The sequence below is a fragment of the Cebidichthys violaceus genome, unplaced genomic scaffold, assembly GCF_023349555.1.
Source record: "Cebidichthys violaceus isolate CVI_PGR_0920_01 unplaced genomic scaffold, fCebVio1.0.p SCAF_11, whole genome shotgun sequence".
Lineage (NCBI taxonomy): Eukaryota > Metazoa > Chordata > Actinopteri > Perciformes > Stichaeidae > Cebidichthys > Cebidichthys violaceus.
This window is the reverse complement of record NW_027176274.1, coordinates 7,117,748-7,140,241: the sequence shown is the minus strand read 5'-3', so window position 1 is coordinate 7,140,241 and position 22,494 is coordinate 7,117,748. Positions and strand designations below refer to the sequence as shown.

Here is a 22,494-nt window from a genome sequence, read left to right as displayed (position 1 = left end):
AAATATTACCGTAGGCAAACACTGGACACTGCAACAGCATAAATATCCCACAATGCAATGCGGTAGTGACGACAATGTTAATATGAGCTGTTTTTTGACGTTTGTATGTAAGTGTAGGTGTGGGACTCCACTTTGCTGGGCATAATAGATTCTTCAAAACAGTCGAGACTAAAGCTCAGTTTGTACGAAAAGATACATAATCCTGTCCCCTCAAACAAAAGTATGTTGAACATGAGTACACGTGTGTTTTGTGTGCATTTTGCGGGACTAGACTTTACAGACATTTATTTGAATTAATATATTAGAGATTACAACTTTAAAAGAATGATGAAAAAACAGAAGGCCATAACAAAGAAATAAGATCTCCTTGTTTCCTATAGAGCCAGCATGTGTGTGTGTGTGTGTGTGTGTGTGTGTCACATCAAATCAAACCATGCATCTCTCCATGGGAGACACAGTACACACACTCATCATCATTACGACCACCATCATCTTGCACGCATTAACACACACAAAACACACATACTGAGCATACAGAGCAAATACAGTGAGACATGAAACAGTGGACATGGAAAACATAAAACACATACAAACACACACACACACACACACACACACACACACACACACACACACACACACACACACACAGATGGAAATGCTGTGTGGAGGAACATCATTCTCTCTGGGCACACAGAGGAGAGGTGGGGCACACACACACACACACACACACACACACACACATGTAGAGGCTATTTATAGCAAAGGAAGGCTGCTCTCTGAGGGGAGAATTACAAACAGAGACAGAGGCCCGAAGCTGACATCCTGCCCACCAGCTGTGTCAACTTAAAGACAGAAAACACTAGTACAAGCTACACACCATATACACACTCACTGGCATGTCACAGTGGATGAAGCAGGCACATATAGAGCCATAATGGGAGATCACGTATCGCAAATGATAAAAAGAGTTTAATTTTTTTGTGACGTTTGAGTGTTAATTTTACTGCTTCAGGAGTTCTTACAGGCTCGGTTCACCCAAATAACAAAACATATTTTCTCAATTAGCCTTTGCGGTGTGTAGGCGTTGTCAGTACAGTAGAAGTACTTGCGAAGGTTTTATCTTCGTCAGAGATTTCTGCCTCTACCGATGAACAAAAGAGGGGAATAAAAAAGGAAAAACTTGCTTCACAATAAAAAGAACGGTCTTCTGCATCAGAAAGTGTGCCGAGGAAACTACAAATTGACTTATAAGCCCTGTAAGAACGAACACAGACAAAACATGCCCAGTGAAACATGTACAGCGTGCATGTTAACTTTCCTCAAGTGCAGACACATTCTTTAGCAAAGGAATTAAGTCCACTAAACCAAAGTTTTTACACAGTCAAGTTACCAAATGTAGTGACTTTCACAGTCATTTCACTAGAACAGCAGATGAACACCAAATCGTGTTACCTCTCCCAAAATCAAATGCCTTATCATTTTCATTGGAAAAGCTCCCCTCTTTACGTACGCCAATCCAATAGCAAGTCCTCATTCAAATACCATTTAAGAATGAATTATTTAAGCAGATGATCGATAGTTGAGTGTTGGTAGTGTATAATGGTTTGTTCTTGTTCCCTAGCGATGGCCCTTGAGGCTGATTCATAAGACTACTTAATTAAAGATGATGTAAGTGAATGTACTGGGAATGAATGTGAACAATCGCTTCCTTGATATAACACAATTAGAGGTGAACATGAGTGGAACATAACGTAACACAAATGGGATGTTGTTTAAAGTATGTGTAAAATGAATAAGGTGTACTGGATTCCGGTCCGTTTGAAGATTAGATGGTTCCATTAGCATCAGCTAATGGGGATCCTTTTTAATGAATGAATAAATGATTAATTGAGAAAATAAGTAACAGATCTATTATAAAAAATAGTTGCAGCCCTAGTTTCTACAGTGTTTCTATTTGCAAAAAAGACAACTAGTTCCAATGAGATTCCAGGAATATCCTGACCTTGTTTCTGCAAAGACATATTGATGTAATTTGTCTTCAAATCTCATTATTGCAACAGAAATTAAATTACCGTTAAATTAGTTGCACTGGAGCAGGGGCATAAATCTTCGAGGCAGATACAGTATCTCAAAACCTGACTGAATCAAACTGAATCTAAATGATCTGCCTTGCTAAATACCACGAGAGGTAAGCGAGAAAATGTGTGTTTTTTGGGGGGATTTAGGTGCAGCGATCCTTAAGAGGAGCACCCCAGAAACGTTGTGTTGCACTTCATTATGTCAAAATCAAAGCAGCACAAGCTGAGATATCCTGACTTTTGCTCCCTATACGTCAAGCTCAAAAAACACTAGATCCTACACTTCACATTATGCAACTTTATAGCATCTTTCATTACACCCTTTCACCCAATTTGTATGTTTGTATGTCAAATAGATATTATTTAAGAGATGTCCCTTTGATCATTTTTTTACATTTTAAAAAGCTCTCTACAAAGCCAGAGCAAATGCTCCTAGTGAGTAGTGAATTGAAGAGGAGTGCCCCTTTAAAAGGTGACACATAGAAGATCCTTGATAGAATTCGAGTGGGTCCATCTATACAAGTATAATGTATAATTCAATATAATGAAGGACTTGCGATTCAAATTAGGCCTGTGTCAACACAAATGTTACCGTAAAGTTCATTTGTGTTGTCTGTTTGGACATAGACGATCACTGAGGGGAAAAAAACACAACAGGAAGAGGGCACACTGCAAATTCTCTGACACAGCTGTCTACCTACGTTAATTTCCTGCTTCCCTTTCCTCAAGTACGGCCTGAACACCAAATTCCTGCGGTGGATTAAGGTGAAATACCTAAATACTCACTACCCTAGAAGGACTTTTAGCTACTTCCCCGCGACTACAATCAAAGTGGGACTGAAATACAGCAGCATGGCAGATGAAGTCATCTCCTCAATTAAACATGTTGGGCTACAGGAGAAAAGTGGAGGTTTAAGAATCGCTGATGGATTACTGAACGGGCCTAATGGGCACAGGCCAAGGGGTCCAAAGTGTCCCTGCTGGTCTTCACCTACAAAATGTTACTCAAAGAGACACGTACCACCCAGGAAGAGACTCAAAATGACCACAAAGAAACACAAAACTACAAAGAGACGCAAAACAGCTGCTAAGAGACACAAAGAGACTGACAACGACTACGAAAAGGTGCAACAACCTCAAAGAGATGCAAAATGACTACAAAAAGACCAAAACAATTACAAAACAACTACAAAGAGACACGCAATGAACACAAAGGGACACAAAACAACCACAGAGTGATGGATGCTCAATGACTTCAAAGAGACACAAAATCAACAAAAAGATGCGAAACAACTATAAAGTCTATGAGTCTATGAAAGTGGTGGGGCCTTTTGCATGTCTTTGCCCAGGGGCCCATTGTCTCATAATTAGTCCATGTAAAGAGTGCGTTCAGTTTCTCATTTGAACAGAACTGCTATTTAAGAAACACTGTGGGCAGAGTTGGTCATGGCTGCACACTCACATGAACGTACACACGTAGTTCTGCTTGGACGACTAATCCACTGGTAATACGAGGGAGCACAGTGATGACTGAGAAGTTTAATGAACACCTCGTGACTGATTGAGACAAACACACACAGAGCAGGTAACTGTGCTGAGCGCTTTAAGCCGGGGAGTAGAGTCACTACACAGCAGAGAATGAGCTCTACTAGTATTCACGGATCACACAGCTTCTTAATAGTTAACATTCAAGCACTTTTCAAGCTCTTTCAAAGGACCTAAACCAAATGCTTCCAGACTCTCAAAACCGTTTTTGTTCCATGAATAATTGCGAAAAATACAATTTAGAGAATTATTTACTCTATAACTATGATATGATATAATATGACGATAGGAATGTTTCATTTAAACATTTTAAGATTTTTTGGTTTACATGACTGATTGTGCAAAAATTACAAACCATTGTAGACAATTCACAATAGGCCTTATCTATGAATCACGAGAGGTGCAGATTTGTGTGTAAATGAGTGTTCCTGGCCATTTTTACTGCATTAGTTTATATCAAGTTCAAGAGATGTATACGTTTAATAAATCACAACTTTGTTTTGCTGAGAACATACACACACGTTAAATACTTTATAAATGAGACCAAATAAAGGCAGAGTGAACAGGCTCTTATAAATGTTAAATATAGGACTTTTGCAAATGTATTTGCCAAGTCTAATAATATCTCCTGCGACCCAGGACTCATGTAGATGAAACACCAGATTATGTTGAAAATCTATATTATATATATATTATAATTCAATTTCTAACCTTGAAAACATAACTGTTGAAATGAAGCATTTTACAAACTTTGTACGAACACTACAGTATTAAGTATTTTCTTTTTAATCTTCAGGGGAAACACACTGTTACCACCCACAGTGTACAGTGGTTGCTTTGTGTTTCACGTCATCTTCAGCAAACCGACAGAAATTCCACACAACCTTGTTTGGAGTGACGACCACTGAGATTGTGTCTCGTGCAAAAAAAAGCGTTCGAATAGAAAGTTTCCGCCTCTGAGCCGCCGAAGTCACAGAAGTAGAACTCACATCCTCTCTGTCCAGCCCGCACAGCCCAACTGACTTTGCTCTAGTTGGATGTTCTATTTTCTATTTTGTCCCTCCTTGGCCTCCATAGTTCCTTTCCTTGTCTTCATCTCCTTCCTGTTGCCAAGTAGGCCAGAAGTGATCTATAAATAGTCCCTCTGCTTGCCTCCGTGCACCGCTCCTCTCTTCTGCTAAATTGTGAGACACAGAGCAAGTCCTGTGCCAGAGAGAAACGAGTAACCTGAGCCCCATGTACCTTACACCCACACTCTGCCTCGGCCACTGACAGGGTGACACACACAGACTCTAAACACACACACACACACACAGACTTATACAATGAACAAAGGTACAGGCAGTTCAAATGAGTCCAGCAGCTGTGGTTGGTGGATAAGAGCAGAGCAGGAGTTCCCTGGGAGGCTAAATGAAGTGAGCAGAGCAGAGCGACGTCCTGTCTTTGACCATACCCAGACAAACAAGCTAATCCCCACGGCTAGTTCATGCAGTACGGACCTCATCATCTATGAATTTAAGCTAGGGCTAACTAGACTCACCGATAGACTCCCTTATACTAATGGCACAGCCTCTCTCTCTTACTCTAGAGCTCCAGAGCACTGTGTCCTAAACCAATTACCAGTCCCTTCTAGGCCTCACTGAGGTTTCTACCTAATTAATCCAATAAAAAAAAACATTCTTGACCTTCCACCTCCTTCCTACCTTAATTGTTTTATACGTTTTTTAATGCAAAGAGCAAAAACCTGTTGTTTATCCCATCGATCAATCAATTAATCCCTAAAACAGCAGAAAATTGTGAAAATGATCAATTCAAGTGTCCCGAAGTTCAAGGTGCCGTCCTCAAATGTCTTATTTTGTCAAAAGATGTTCAGTTTACCATGATATAAAAAACAGTCTCAAGACGATTAATCAATTATCAAAATAGTTGCAGATCATTTTCTGTTGAGAGACAAATTGATTAATCGTCACAGCTCTTGACATAAAGCTCCACGAGTCGTCTGATGCTCTCAGCAATCCCTCTGAATGATTGCGAAAACTGTCAGTCAAATGCTTGCTAGGTACTAAATCTGTACTCTGTTTACGGATGTTTATGGTCAACTTAATTAAATCCAAAACAAAAACTTAAGTGTGTGGTTTGTACAGGGGGTTATGTTCCCATTTCTTGGCCAGACGCAGTGACTTACTGGAGTCTCGTGGTCACCGTGAGGTTGCCAGGCAACTGTATGGATTAAATAAACACGACAGGCTGGTAGGGCAGATTTTCTTAACTTTTGGGCAGAGCCGGACGAGCTGTTTTCCCCCGTTTCTGGTCTTTATGCTAAGCTACGCTAACTGGCTGTAGTCGCAGATAGGGCTGGGTGATATGGCCAAAATCTTCTATCCTTGATAACAATACATATCACGATATAAAAAGTTTTCAGCTTATTATATAAATAGTCTGTATGAAATGCCCACATGGTAAAGCCTATGTTGTTCCTGTACTCATGTGTGAATTAAATACTTGACACTTAAAAAGTACAGATTCTTTATTCATGCAAAAGATACATGGTGTAGCATTTAGGGGGATCTAATGGCCGAAATGGAATATAATATTAATAAGTATGTGTTATTATTGAACACATATTGAACACACAGGTATGAGAGGAACGAAGCAAAAAAGGATATTTCCCAAAATGTCAATTTCTCTGAGAAACAGAGGTAACTGAAAAAACTAATCCCTTTGGAACGACAACCAGCCTGAGGTAGACGTATGAGAGTCTTTGCCACCAAAAGCTCTGTATCCCAAACATAAGGCCTCCACTAATGCTGCTGCTGAGGGAGCTTATGTTGGGTCTTCTTCTCTGCCAACACTGCAACTTCTTACTAATACAGAACCAGGGTCTCGCAGGACACTTTGATATTTATCCGCGTCAGCTTTGCCTGAAGAAAACCTATCCCCGTCTGGCAATTTCAACTCATGACTGATAAGACTAAACTGCTGTGACTGAAATTGGTCAGTCCACAAAGAGGACTGCTTACTTATCTGTCCTCAGTTTTAGTGGATGCTGACTGCCGGCTGCTGAGAGAAGCCCCGCTGTCTTCGGAATCGTCCCACGCAGTTATTATCTGTTATACCTCCATTACCGACTCATTTGTCATTTCTGAATAAGACTGGAGTGCTTGTGGAGCCAGAACAATCAAGTCTTTTACAGGCCAGCGCTGAATCTCTCTCCATTTCTTCCTCTCCTGTATAGCAGTCTTTGCATATTTGTGTTCTCTGTTGGGTGTAATTGTTACTCTGTACCCTTCCTCCTCCGACTCCCACCGAGTGCTAAAATTTCACCGTGCAGATGGGAAAATTACAATCCGGTTGTTGGGAAGGGGTAATTCCCCTGTCTGTGATCTCCTTTGTGCAACTGGACCACATATGCAGTTAGTTATACATGTGTCAAGTGAGCACAGGGGCTGTAAAATGATGTTGTTGAGGCCAGCAATTTACCCACAATCACCTGAATTAGATTCAGCTACAGCTTTGGACAGTATAAGGACACAACTTTGCATCGCTTCAGTGCCACACTGGATGATGCTACGGTAATTATGTACAGTTACTATCTCTGCAAGCGAGAGCGGGAAAGGCCGACTGACAAAGTAGTAGGCGAGGCCGTTGCAGCAGAAGTAGAGATCCTCTTATAGCATTGTGTTCCTTCAAGTCTCATTCCTTTAAACCACCATCATGTGGCATATCTCCTGTTTAAGTATAGTCTCTTTATAGTGCAAGTATAGTGCAATCTTTCAGAAAAAGGAAAAAAAAGAGGAACAAGTGTTTGCCTCCGCTTTCTCAATAGGAAGTACAAGTCATCTGCGTGGGCAGAGACCACAACACTTTGAGGAAGGCTTTGGGTACATGTTTCTCCTACTTTTAGGCTTACCTATTTGAGATATATGACATTAAATGGACAGCGATCAGCGTGTGGATATTGTGTTATCTACCCAACGCTGCCATTTTGATCCGGGTCTCTCTTGCAAACAAGTATTTCAAAAGACTTCCTGGTTAAATAAAGTATAAATACACAAAACAACATCCACCAATTGACTCAATCCAAAGCTAAGACCCGAGAGTATATTCATCCAAAATCTCTGCCTGGCTTCCCATAACTGTAAGTCACAGTGTGTCACTTCTTCTGATTCATGGGACACATGGACCGAAGATGAAAGTTCTCTACGATGCCTCATCCAAATCCCGCCTAACTCAGCCTCAGCTACCTGATCTGGATTATTTGATGTCAGGCTTGCTGACTGTTCCCAGTCCCCTGTGCAGCGGCAGGCTCCGGTATGCCATCAGCTCTGCTTTCAATCACACAGCTACAGTATTAGTCACAAGTTTATAAGCTCTCCTCAGCGGCAACAGCACACCCTGAAAAGACAGAGAGGGGGCTGAGTGGAGATGACAGGAGAGAAGAGGCTATTAAAAGACTATTCCACATCACATAGTTGAGCACTACGTACATGTTTTTGTGCGTTTTGTGCCTTTACAATAAGAAGTGTAGCGCGAAACAACAAGAGAGAAACAACAGTGTTTGGTGGCCGTATGATAGAGCATCAAATTCCCTTCATGTGCGGTCAAATCCCATTACTTTCTGTCTGACAAGAGAAGAACATCAGGCAGGGATGAATGATACCCAATATCTCATCTCTGCTTCCGCCAACAGTTCAACAACAACAACAACAACTATTCACGGCTGCCAATATATTGATTTTGCCATGATGGGTTTGTAAGTGGCTATTAACAATGAAATGTTAGCTACAAATAGATTTCAGTTGCATCGTGTGCTGCACCAACTAGAGACAAAACGACAGCACCAGAGTTACAGTCCAGTAAGACTTCCACTGTTAAAATGTCCAAAAACATATTTCAAGAATTTTACAAAAAATGTTGTTAAATAATCTTGATATTCGTAAAATAGCATGCTTATGTCTGCCCAATTTCAAGTGAACGACCATTGGTCATTTTCTTCAATGGAAAAATGCTTTTTTAAAGCTGCAATAAATTAGTTGTTAAATAAGACATTTCTGCAAACTTGCTGACTTTGCTTCCCACTCCTTGTCTGCTTGTTTTTACTGAAATACTTTCCCAAAACGGACACCAAATGTAAGCACAGCGAGGACTCAGAAGCTGAGAAGACAGTCGACGAGACCTACAGTGGTTTACCTGCCCCCCCCCTTAACCAAACCAGCTGTCTTACAGGGGGCATCGCCACGGAGTCGGCCAATAAGGGACGGAAGATTTGGTTGTCTGTGGCAACCAGAGGACCTGAGAGATAGTGGACGGAGAGGGATGATGGACACAGACAATGTGATGGCCAAGCGTACACATGCATGTCCATACTCACACACACACACACACACACGCACACACACACACACACATACACACTGAGCAAACAACCCAGTGGAACAACACTCAGTGAGTCAGTGCCTGCATGATCCATTAGTAACTCTCCGCACACACACACACACACACACACACACACACACACACACAGAGAAAAAAAACCCCGCTGACCCAAGCAACAACTCTGAGACCTTCAGTAGCACAACGTGCTAAAACACACCAATACAAATACAGACGAAGCCTTTATACTATTGTGGTACCAGCATGAAGTATTTCTAGAGTGACGCTGTATATGGTTCGGCAGGACGGATAAAGTCGATCTGGGCTCTCGGCCAGCCGATGCAATTAGCATCCCTCTCAGTATACGTACGTTACTGCAGTCAGCGCGCTCCCCGTGACTCATATCGACCTGGCTTTCATGCACTTTTAAAACTCCTGCCGTAACTTCAGAGGCAACAGGTGAGTAAAGAGTCACCGAGCGCATGGAAAAGTCAACTCACGATGAAAACAAACATCAGCTGATGGGGGACAGTGATCAGCTGGATCTGTGTTTACACTTCCATGTTATATCACCCGTTAGACTGGCTCTTGATTGAGTACAACATAATAACGCTGTAACTGTCAACTGACGGATATTAATCTATCACAGCTTTGGTAATCTATTATTTATCATATAGCAGGTTAAATAACAACACATTTGCTGGTTTTAGCCTCTCAGATGTGAGAAAAAACGTTTTAAAAATCAGGCTTCATCAACTTTGGGTGGATATTTGTCATTATTATTATTTTTTTTCCAATTTGTAGACAAAACTGCTAATAAATGCATTGAAAAAAAAGTGTTGATTTCTATCAGCCGTGCAGCATAGCCTCTAGGAAGCACTACACTCACTCACTGGTGGGGGGATTTGCATATGAAAGGTATGGCCAGACATTCCAGGCCAGACAAGTATCTAAATATACCCCCCATTCTGAATAATGCAGACGGGGTAGCGCGGGGCAGTCAATAATTAAGTGGATCTATTGGTGTGGGAGGACGGCACTCATTTACAGTGTACAAGATAAGTGGGCCAAGACAGCTAAGGTGTCAGAAGTAAGAATTAGCGCAGCCTCCTCTTACTCTGTCCTGCACGTCAGCGGACGGTCAACCCTCTGTTTTATTTGTGAAACTAATATCATTAATCTAAGCTGATTTAAAACCTCCCCTACACTTTACATGCTGTCCTATCAAACTTCCATTTTACATGAAGAGAGGAGGAAATATGTTTTCTTAAAATACATTAAATAAGTTGTATCCTTACTAAAGTTGTTCTACTTTGTAGGTACACATTTAAACTTAAAAAGATTAAAGTGCAACAGGTTTAAACTACTTTTTGGTGCAGTTGTTATTTTTTCTCTCACTATTTCACACTTTTTTTTCCCAAGCAACATCTAAAAATAGATAAAGTCGTGGGCTGAGCCCTGCAGGCTTGTCCTGCATAAGCCCACATGACAAAGTAGAAGCATTAAAGACCACCAATACCGAACGGCTTCACCGGTACCTCATAGGACCTCATAGGACCTACTGGCAACAACCCCCCCCACCCACAACACACACCACTGTTGAACGGCTCAGCCAGCAGGTAGGTCTGATAAACACGGATCTCCAAATTCAAACAGCCATATTCAGTTAGGAAGACAAAGAGACGGAGGTGTCCTACCTTGCTCCTGATCTGTCCTGAGGTGGACACTTTCCGGATGAGTTTCTGGGGGCCTTCCTGCTCCGCTTCGCTGTCAGACGACTCGTCCGCAGCTCCGGAGCCGGCGACCGCCCCCACCACATGGGCATGGATCCCCGCCGCGGACGCTGGCCCTTTCTCCGGTTCCTGCCGAGGGGAGAGATAAAACCAGTCGGGGTTAGCCTTCGCCAACCGGTCCGCCGCTCCCTTCCTCTCCTGGAGGCGAGAGCTGCTCAGCGGCTGGGAAGCGTCTTTCTTCGCTGTCATCTCTCTCACTGTCGACGGAGACGGCTGTGTTTTTCTGGAGTGTGTGTGCGCGCGTGTGCGTGCGTGCGTGTGTGGGCTGGTGAACGCATAGGGGATGTAGCATGTCGCGGCACAGTGGGGATGGGCTCCACTACACACAACCCCCCCCCCTCCCCTCTCTCCAGTCCCTGCTTGGTTGATGGTTGTGGCTCCAGCCAGTTCAGACTGAGGCTAAAGACCGCCTCATCCACTCCGTTAACCGGTGGACATGTCCGTGGCATGGCAGACCCTAGCGGCTGTTTCACACAAACACTGCAGCCGAACACAGCCCCCCAAAAAAGTAGGAGTGTAATCCAACTAAACTACTTATATTACATATTTTTTCTTTCTCAAATAAACTTTTAATGCACAATGTTTGTATTAACCTCGAAACATAAATATCACAATAAATCAATAAAAAGCTGCACTCAGTAATCATGATCTCGCCTATAATAATAAAGCACTATTTACTATTTATTTATCTATTCTGTTATTCTATAGTGACATATATAGAATATAAATATATGTGTGTGGGGGCGTGTGTGTGTGTGTGTGTGTGTGTGTGTGTGTGTGTGTGTGTGTGTGTGTGTGTCAGATAGTCAAGTCGTTTGTCTCACCACAAATTCAAATCTAGATCTAAATCTATACAAGTTCTAGATGTAACTGAGCAGCTACATTCATTCGACGCGACAGTCCAAATTAATTTTAAATGCATTGGGCAAAACGATATGATTTGGGTTCCACCAAGGACATGGGCAGCGTAGCTTAACATATTTGAATATTTGATACGTGAAAATAATCTCCCCTCAAATTAGAGAAGAGAAGACTTCCCCCGTACTCATCTGATAATAAACGTTACCACAAATTGTCCAAAAATCGAAATACAAATATTTGTAGAGCCATTTATGTACAGACTACTAAACATTGTCAATTCGTTTGACTTCTTTTTTTTATAAATACAAATAACCAACACTGCCTACAACATGAAGACACCCTACAATAACATGTGAACGGTTTTGAGTCCATACAAATCACATCAGTGGAAAGGAAAACACGCAACACGACCGCAGGATATTACGGAGAAAGAAACACCTCCAAAGTGTAAAATAAGGTCAGAGACTCGTTATTAGACCTGAAATGCATCGTAATAAGGTTTCTTCTTTTCTTTTGGGGAACTTGTAGCGAAATGAGAAACGGAGTGATATAAAAAAAGGGAAAAAGTATCCAGTGTTGAATGTTACTAACCAGTTCCTCCCAGGCTGGGCTGCGGGTGTAATGGTCCTCCATAGTCCCAGACCTCTCTGTCCGCTCCGGGGAGAAAAAAAGAAAGGAATCAGGGAAAGGTGGAGGGACTCTCGACCTGCCTCGCTGCCGTTACACCACTCATAAGCGCGCAGAAGAGACGGGATTTAATTCGCCTTGTCGTCCCCTTCGCTGCCACCGCTCTCCTCCCGCCTGCTCCGGTCCTTTCCCTCCGCTCTGTACTCCCTCTCTCTCTCCCTCTCTCTCTTTCTCTCGAGGGCCGAGCCTATCTATCTGCGCGCTCCACGTGATAAATGTCAGACCCGCTTAAACGCGCGCTGCTCTGCACGGTTTGGTCACAGCCCGGTGGCGGGGATCACACGCGCACAAACTCGAGATTGCGTGCACGCTATACGTGTGGGCGTGCACGTGAATAAATCAGTGTGTGTGTGTGTGTGTGTGTGTGTGTGTGTGTGTGTGTGTGTGTGTGTGTGTGTGTGTGTGTGTGAGTGTGAGTGTCGTTTATATTACGTCAACGATTTAGGTATTTGCTAATCAACGAGATCATAGATGATAGATTTTCATGATGCCTTTTGATGCAAATACGTTACTTTGAATACTTACTCTCTTCACTGAGCACTTTCCTTGAAATCAACAAATAAATAGGCTGTTTATTTATTTTGACAAATATTAATATTAATTGTTTAAGTGACTGTAGTTTTTTGTAAAGCAACACTTGTTCTCAAATGTGCTCTATATACATAAAGCAAGGAAAACAATCAACTATATATATTTGATTGTTTGAAAAAAATTCTATCCTATATAAGACAAATATTCTGGGGCTTCATTTTATGATGTGTGGTGAGTTAGAAGGGACCTAAAAATGTATGTTTTAAAAAATTATATTAGTATTAATGTACTTTTACATTTTAAATTTGTACTAGTTGTGCTTAATTTGTACTAGTTGTGCTAAATCGTTACGGATGCATTGCGACAAAGAGAAACACATAATTGTGCTGTGGTCGATAGCAAAATGAATCAGTTTAAAATATTAAAATGAAGATCAAGGCATTCTTGGAGAGAGAACTTTTTTGGGGCATACCTTAGCCTATGAGTGAAAAAGTGTTCTGTTACTCAAACATACACACAGTCTACTCTACACATACATTCAAACACAAAAATAAATATACCCAAGGAATTATTATCATCAAAATCATATTCTTCTATTTTATTCACTGTGGGAAAGCAACCCAACGACTTTTATAGTCGCATTACGATGTTAATAATGTTGTAAATACTATGTCGGAACGATCGAAACTCAAAGGAAATGAAACCACTACGGAAGACTTTAGCCCCGGACCCATTTGTCCCTCTATTATTATCTTCCGACTCCTACAAGCTGAGCCGACATATGTTATGAAATGGGTACCGGGCCGGTCAGGACATAGCTTGAGGGTTTTATTTCACACTATGTTGTAGATGGTTTAAGGATGCACACCCAGATATTATGTAGCGGCACGGCAGCGGCTGTCGCTGCCCGAAGAATGCGGAATATTTTGGGGTCTGTTCTGGGTAGAGACGGCTGGATGTGGAGAACTCATGAGGTCAAACTGCTCACCACATCTGCAGGTAAGCTGACCGTTTGTATGAAGTTGTACCACTACAATGGACATGTTTGACATAGTTTTCAATCTGAAACAGCTACTTTAGCTAATGTGTAGTCACACACGAGTTCATGTTGTCTATGGTAGTTGCTAGTGCCCAGATAAATAATTAGCTCTTACCAGGCGTTAGCTAATGTTTCTCTACTTTGGACGGCAATGAAACTGTGATTGCTAGCTCACACATTGCTGGTTTTCAATCTAGCTAGTAGCGCGTTGAGCACAACGAAATGACAAGTATGCGATTAGCATAGCTAGCTAGTAGGTCAAAGGTGAAAGCCAGGTAATTGGCCCACGTCAAGTCATTAAACTAGCTCACTGTCGTCTTTGTATTTGAAACCTATCCAATGACCATTAGCAACATTAAGACACATATTTAAGCATGTGTTTTTTTTGTCTTCTCAAATAGATACTAAACTGAAACTTCTCAGGGACCTGTTATATAAAGCGAACGGCTTAAAGTCCAAAACCTGACTTGAATGAACCTCGATTGATGAACCTCGAATTTACCCCGATGTCTGCAGGCGACACAGTGACGATTGGAGAGATCTCCTACAAACTGAAAACACCCCGGAATCCTGAACTTGTTCCTGTCCAACACAGTACGTAACTTCCTCTTTAAGAGATGACTGTAAAAATATGTATCTGCATGAAATAAGAGGAAGTCAGTGGTTAAAACAAAAGTTACTAAAACGTTAGTTTGTTTGTGTTTGCTAGTTTCAGACTCCTTACCCCAGACAGTGGCTCAGCACCTGCGATGGATCATGCAGAAAGACCTTTTGGGCCAGGATGTGTTTCTCATTGGTCCCCCCGGACCGCTGAGACGATCCATAGCTATGCAGTACCTCGTGAGTAAACACGGAACACACACATAGACAAGTTTTGTGGTATAAAGATTTCTGACAACAAATTGTACCAAAACTGGATGTGAAAAATTCAAATCTTTATTTTAATGGAAAATTTGGAATTGAAGCAAAATTCCCCTTAATGTGTAATTCATATTGTTTGTTTTATAATCCAATCATCATAGATATTTTCTTAAAATGTGCTGTTCCTTCTGGAGATGTATATTGATTGTTTTGAATGAACCTTTCTCATAACTGGACCCTAGACAAACATTATTATGGTTTTAGCTCATGACATTTGTTTGCAAAATTCTCCCCGTATAATTTATTTTACAACAGAACCCTAAAACTTTTCCATGGGGTTTCTGAAGTTCTGTATTTTTCCTTGTTGTTGACCAGGAGTTGACCAAGCGGGAAGTAGAGTATGTCGCTCTGTCCAGGGACACCACAGAGACGGACCTGAAACAGAGGAGAGAGATCCGCTCAGGGACGGCCTTCTACATAGACCAGGTAGATCCACTGATTCAGACACTGTCGAACAAGCGGGGCTTGAAATGTAAAATTTGCTTTTCCAGTTATTTGCCACACTAGCAACACGGTGTATGGCACGATACCATGTGAATGTGATGTACACTCACTACATGTTCTTTGAGTTTGAATGTAATGTACACTCTGTCTGTCTACATGCATTACCCCTGTGATAGACTTGTGACCTCTCCAGCATGTACCCTGCCTCTTTCATAACGGATGCTGAAATATACGTTTATGTTTCTCACTCATGCGCGGCTGCAGACGTGTTTTATGGAAGTAAAGATTCAAAAAGTCATCGTCATTCTCAATCACACAAGGATTCCGAGCATGTTGTAATAGATCAATGGGATGCTGGTAGAGCTGAATGAATGTGAGCAGTAAGCGCTACGCAGGACAAGAAAGAGCAACTAATCCCATTTATATATCACATATCAGGTCTGTGGCTCATTTCCTGATCAATACAACAAACTGAGATGGTTCAGCTAAAATATTTTCTAATCTAGACACTTACGTACATTGGGTTTATAAAGTCCATTAGAATTTTTTTTTTTTTTTCATCATTCATCATAATGTTTTGTGTTTAAATAGAATACATTTTTTTTTTTTTTTTTAAATTTAGAACAATAATCAGGTTCTGGATAAACATCCAGAGCAAGTTGTCATTAATCATTATTTATTATAATAAATATAATAAACATAGTTTATTTCCACTACTGAAACACTGTTTGACTATAATTAAGTCGTGTTCTCTCTCCTTCTCTGTGAAGCAAAACAATAATTCAGTTCCAGCGACACACAGGCAGCGGTGCCCTCCCTCACCACGCTGTTTGTTTCCATGCTGCCTTTTGATCGATCAAGCGTTATGCAAACGTGCACACCCCCCCCCCACGCTTTGTAACCATGGAAACCAGCAGTTCCTCATTATCCCGACTGGTTTCTCGGAGGAGAACTTTCTTTTCTCCATTCACGGCCATTCATTTCTCACCGGTAAAAAAATAATTATGGACAAAGAAACAAAATCCCAAATAAGCCTGATCATTAAACCCTGCCAAATGATGATACGCTGAGATAATTAACATTTACTCAGTCATGTCATTATCCACAGCTAATTAGTACATGACTTCTTTTGTGTAAAAAATAAAGAAGATGCATAACAGTTCAAACATAAACTCCATGGAAACAGGCTGACTTTTTTCACAATCTATTCCCTGCACGTTTATCTTTTAGACCTCGTCTTCTGGAGCAGGGGAACTCTCAGATAATTAGCAAATGTTTTCATGATTAGGCTGGAGTTCAGTTACTGTAGCGTGTCACCCATTTTCTATAGTGGTATAGTTGTAATAGAAGAAATATGTATCATATGCAGATGTTCAATGTTGTTGTTTTTCCCCATTTGCCCAGTTGGGTCCTGAGCAGAGAATGAAGTCACTGCCTCTGTGTTGTAATCAGAGCTGCTCTGTGTTGCTTTCTTCACGTAACCGGTCCAGGCGTGCGTGCATGTTAGTGCATGTTGGTGCATGTTGGTGCATGTTAGTGCATGTTAGTACATGTTAGTGCATGTTTGTGTGCCCCACTGGCTAGCTTTTTGCCGGCGTATGTGTGGGAGCAGTTACTCAATCACAGAGGATCTCTGTATTTGGAATTCAGCACCTTTTTTTTAAAGTAAATTAATCTTGAGTTTCGCCCACATCCTCTACCCACACCCAACTTCTGTTTCCAGGACAATGGAAATGTCGCTCGTGCTTCAGCTCATAAACTTTGTCTTTACCAGATGCTTTTTTTCTCACGAGTGCCTGTTAGGTACTGCGCATGTGCATCCATCAACAGAGATGAGAAGGAAGTGATGTGGCTCACTCCTTAGCTACTTAGATCATCACCTCGATAAAAACATTGTCTATTACCACCTGCTGGATCAGCCACACGAGTTGCGAGATATACTTGCCCAACCTGATCTCAGGAAAATGAGCTATCCTTCCTGTTAAGCCCTGTACATGTATATGTATATGTATATGTATATGTATATGTAAAGATTCCTCAGTGGAAGTATACTCTACTGACTGAATACGACATATCTGTACTGCGTATAGTTGCGTTTTACCTGAACCGCATCTCAGCCGTTACTTCTGTGAGTGGTTTTGTGATCTAATAGAAAGTAAAAGAGGCCCATTTATGTGCAAACGAGATTAAGCATTAGGGCCGTCACCCTGCTGATGCGGCAGTTTTGTTTGGCTCTAGCTGATTTCTTTAATTTGATAGTCGTGTGACTCATCGTGATATTCCATTTACTAAAATGAATGGCAGGGTTCCATGAGGGGAAAGCACTGACACTCCACATTTTCAAGAAAAACACAGATGCCTTTTTTTGTTGAATATAATTGCCTGTATTACATATATATATATATATATATATATATATATATATATATATATATATATATATATATATATATATATATATATAATTATATATATAATCTCAAAACAGTGTTTCTTATTCCTAAGGAAAGGGACTGTAATGTACTTATGTACTTTCAGTCTCATGAACTGTGTGTTCATGAGACTGAAAGTACATTACAGTCATATTCATGAATAGGCCTAGTAGGACAGGTAAACGTGTCTGTTCTGTGGGATGTGGTGTCATTTTGGAGGCACCGCATGATAAGACACCTTGATTGCACGTTGTGTTGGCATCATGGTGTTAAAATATAGCAAAATAATAGAAACCTGTTTCAGTTTCACTACAGATTCACTTCTATGATTCAGTGTAATTGGCTGAATCATCAGCTGTGTCCCAGTTCCACACTACCTACCAATGGTTTTGCATGTTTTGAGAATGAAATATCACACTTAAAACAAACTACATCCAATGACAAAACTCTTCTTTTTTTACTTCTGAAGTTTATCTAGCAGTGGCAGAATTCCCAGCATAACTATCAGCGAAGCTCTTCGCTCAACAACTAGAAGCAGCATAACTTTAATTCTGCTTTTCAACACGTGGAGCCGACGATGTTCAGGTGTCAAGTAACAATAGATGAGCGTTTGACTGGGATCACGTTAAACAAACATCTGCAACAATATTTACTCTTGTCGATGTTTGCTCAGTAGCTCACTCTGCATAAATTAGACTTGCCTTTATTGGACGGTGACAGGAAATTAGAAGTGACATTGTTGATGTCAGGAGCAGCAGCTGTGTTTTCCATGCAATGACACCTTTTGTGAAGGGTACCTTGAGAAGCAAATGCAGCTGTTGTTGCAGCAACAGCTGCATTTGCTGTCTTGCTGTCTTACTGTCTTACTGTCTGCCCTCTTAGCAGAGGCTGACTTGCAGAGAGGTACAGCTGGTAGCTCAATAAACGGTGATCCATGCAATCAATGGGCTGTAAAGCATTGTAAAACACACTTCATTCAACCTCAAAATAGATGTATGTGATTATATGTATCATTTATATCATATGGGTTGACATCATTGCACGTCTGGCCTTCTTGGGAGAGGGATCCCTCCTCAGATCCCTCCTCAGCTCTCCCTGAGGTTTCTTCCTTTCTCTTTCCCTGTTAGTGTTTTTTTGGAGGGCGAGTTTTTCCAATGCGAGGGTCCAAGGACAGAAGATGTCATATTTTATATTGTAAAGCCCTAAGAGGCAAATTTGTGATTTTGGATATTATATTATATTATATTGGATATTATATTTGGAAACAAGCTGCGATGTATGCAGGCAATCGAATCGAAGTCGTTGCATAAGACCTTTCATACAATCTTGCCAAAAACTAAATTAAACTCACCAAGCTGATGTACTCAGCAGTGTGTGTGTGTGTACAGGTAGTTCCGTTAGCTGATAGCCAAACACACTCTCCAAAACACTGTGGGTGCAGAATAGCAGCTGGGAGTCGGAGATGTACTCCGCTGTGTTATCACGAGCTCCTCTGGGCCCGCGGGCCCCATCGTCACCGATACTCGATCCAGCTATTTGAGTCTGTATCGGCCCGATATCAGATATCAGTGTAGGTGTCCCGCTGGTTTCCAAACGCTCTGAATGATTGAATTGTTTCCAGTCTGTCCCCTCAGTGATACTAATAGTAATATATTGACCGAGGCTGGTCGATACTTCCTTCTGTTTCCTGTGGCGAGGGACAACCAGCCAACCCCTTCAGCTCCCTGAGGATCATCTGCCTCCCACCTTCTCATCAAAACGAAGGCAGGTGTCCATTGTTTCCAAGGAAACGGCTCATGAATAGATGCAGCATTGTTGGCGGCGCTGATAGGTGTGAAGGGTCTGGTCTTCCTCAAATCCAATAGAATACTGTGTCACCTAATGAAGTGTTGGCACGTGCTTTTTTTTTTTTTTAATCAGTCGGTGAATTGGATAAGACTTGGAGACGAAGTGGATTTTTGTGCGTATTAGTATGCGCCTGTGGGATTAGTGAGTAGATGTACACATTACAGTATTTGACACTCATTTTGTGTGAGGCATTAAAGATGTGTGTGTGTGTGTGTGTGTGTGTGTGTGTGTGTGTGTGTGTGGGTGCAAATTAGCAAGCGGTTGTGTTTGAGAATGGTTTGGGTGTCGTAGGAGGTGTTTGTGTGTTAACTGGAACATCACAGTAGTCCTCAGGGCCCTGTGCTGGTTTGGAGCCCTAAATTCAGTCTTAACGTGTCGGTCTTTTTTTTTTTTCCTTTCCGCCGTCATTCCAAGTATCAAGCATCCCCCCCCCCCACCAGTTTGTGTGAAGGCTGGAGTCACATGGATGTAATCACATGCTTGTTGTATTTTTGACATCTCCAGTCACCTCTCTCCAGTTAGGAGGCTCTTATGCTCTTATGTAAGGCAGCTTACCTCAAACCCACACTGCAAATAAGAGCCTGTTACAGTTCTAAAAAGAGCTGAATCTGACCTGAAGCCAGCCGTTAGTTAGCCTCTGCAGCAGGTTCTGTTTTAAAAATAAATAAATTAGTTGCGCTTTCTAGGTAATATGCCTCATGTAGCGAGTAAACACCCAAACAGTCCTATTTAAGGGGAAAAGCCCTCAGTGCCTCTAGTGCTGAAACCCAGCCACCCACTTGAGCTTCAGAACAGCTCTTAGTCCATGTTTTACACAGTCAATGGTACAAACCTGTGGAAACTGAGCCTCCGAATCAGGGAGAGCCAAGCAAAAAAATGTCAACAAAAAAACGTTATTGACAATAAATGGCATCTTAAACAAAACAGAGTTCTTTGATAATAGTTATTACTTCAAGTGAAAGAACTGGAGCGTATTGGGCCTCGAGAAAAAGAGTGTCACCGGCACGGTTAAATCGACACAAAACTGCACACGTGTGAAGGTAAAAACAGTTTGTTGTAAAACTAGCACCAATAACTTCTAGGTATTTGGGCCACGCAAATGGAACAGAGGCGTATGACTAAAACTAATGTGGACCTTGTGCCTCCATGTGATCTGAAGTGGTTCTGGATAAAGACCTGTCGGTACCCGTGAGCATCCCTCCTCTGGATATCACGCATGAAGGACAGATATGTGAAAGCTTGAATCTGTGGTGAAAAGCATGTTAGTTAAGCGTGCCAAAAAAAGTGAATTATTGTATTTGACTCTGACATCAAACATCATTTGGGTTATTTATTTTCCAATAAGCTAGACCACTCAGTTTTGAAAATATGATGGAATCCCAGATCTGCAAATCTTCTAGAATATGTTATGCTTTCAATGCCAGTTGGGTTAAATTTGCTATGTTATGGCCCAGAACTTGACTTAAAGCACGCAGTAATAGAGATTTGTGAGTATCAGTTTACATGCGGTCCTCCTGATCTCATGCAATTTGGGTCTTACCTGCAACGAGTTTGGGGAAAAAACCATTCCAGTTCCACAGAAGCTGATTTGTGTGTGCATACAGGAGGTGCATTGGGTACAGAAGCCTTTTCTACTAGCACACACAGGGCCTTATGGAATGACAATGGCCTTTATGCATCACCGTAGACCTTTCACTCTTCATATTCACGCTCCTAATCCTTTCATTATTCTATTTATGCAACTATCTATAATCTGATCTCCAACATTCTGCTGGGATGTTTTTGCACAGTTAGTGTCAGGCAGAGAACAAGGCCTGTCTGTGCTCCCCCCCCCGCCCGCCGTCTCTCTTACCATCCTGCGTCACTTACATTTTTAACAATTATCTGATTATAGAGTTGGTGCCGAAAATGGATCAAGAGTTAAATATAGAGCATCTGGTCCTCACTATAGTTTTACGGCTCTGCTTCCCACACAACCTGCCACGTATTTACATGTTAACCTAATTATATGGCCACTTGCTCTGCGGTGCACCCAGACAGCTAAAGTTTCCTGCCTCTTGACGTCAGACGTGCTTTTTGATTTCTGCAGAACTGTGCGTCTACACAAAACACACACACACACACACACACACACACACACACACACACACACACGCTGTTGAAACTTAACCAAGTAGAACTAAGTTTTTTTTCTCCCACAGTCTGTGGTAGAAAATAGGCCTTTCCGAAAACAGCTGAGACATTTTTGGAAGTTTGGTTTGGAGAAGTTTGGAGGATGTTCTGAACACAATAAGCTGAGGACATCCTCAGGAAGGGCTTCACGGCGAGGTCATTTTATCATTAGAGCAGTAAGAACTGATGCACAGTCAGATTGCTCTTGGTATAAATGCTATTAGCACTGTTAACAGTCAGGAAGGGTCAGAGGTCTCGCTGGACAATGGAGCAGCAGATTTGGCCTGCGGTTTAACTGATTGTTGTTTTCCTGATACCAGCACCCCCCCCCACACACACACACACACACACACACATCTCTTTAATTATGTCTGGGGTATTGATTGGGTCTAATGACGAGCCTCGGCTCCTGATGCGTGTGTCCCCAGTGTGCTGTAAGGGCAGCAACGCAGGGTCGGGTCCTGGTCCTGGAGGGGCTGGAGAAGGCAGAGAGGAATGTTCTGCCCGTCCTCAACAACCTGCTGGAGAACAGGGAGATGCAGCTGGAGGACGGACGCTTCCTCATGTCAGCTGAGCGTTACGACAAGCTGCTGCAGGTCAGAGCCGCACACGTGCCGACATACGTCAAACGCCGTTGATCTGTTATGTTCCAGATCAAAGCTTTCTGGTTTTTGAAATTGAACATAATGATAATCTTTCTGAAGACTCCTCTGTACCTATGGAGGCTGCAGTTTATTGAGCTTCATCTATCTGAATCTTCACACTTA

The 22,494-nt window shown here is 41.8% G+C and overlaps 2 protein-coding genes across 3 annotated transcripts in view; one reads left to right on the top strand and one right to left on the bottom strand.

Moving 5' to 3' along the window:
- Positions 1-12,503, bottom strand: part of dgkh (diacylglycerol kinase, eta) — a 55,982-nt gene extending 43,479 nt beyond the window's left edge. The window contains exons 1-2 of one of the 2 annotated variants that reach the window (XM_068702487.1): positions 12,245-12,503; positions 10,697-10,861 (exon numbers count right to left, since the gene is read on the bottom strand). In XM_068702487.1, coding sequence (XP_068558588.1) covers positions 10,697-10,861; positions 12,245-12,286 — 207 coding nt within the window. In that variant the 5' untranslated portion in view covers positions 12,287-12,503. Of the gene's footprint in view, positions 1-10,696; positions 11,241-12,244 lie in introns of those variants that run through there. The other variant, XM_068702478.1, reaches the window with a different exon arrangement.
- A 1,126-nt stretch (positions 12,504-13,629) lies between these two features.
- Positions 13,630-22,494, top strand: part of vwa8 (von Willebrand factor A domain containing 8) — a 58,029-nt gene continuing 49,164 nt past the window's right edge. Inside the window, exons 1-5 of the mRNA XM_068702467.1 lie at positions 13,630-13,870; positions 14,427-14,504; positions 14,620-14,750; positions 15,147-15,257; positions 22,156-22,323. Of these exons, the coding sequence (XP_068558568.1) occupies positions 13,732-13,870; positions 14,427-14,504; positions 14,620-14,750; positions 15,147-15,257; positions 22,156-22,323 (627 nt within the window). The 5' untranslated portion in view covers positions 13,630-13,731. The remainder of the gene's footprint in view (positions 13,871-14,426; positions 14,505-14,619; positions 14,751-15,146; positions 15,258-22,155; positions 22,324-22,494) is intronic.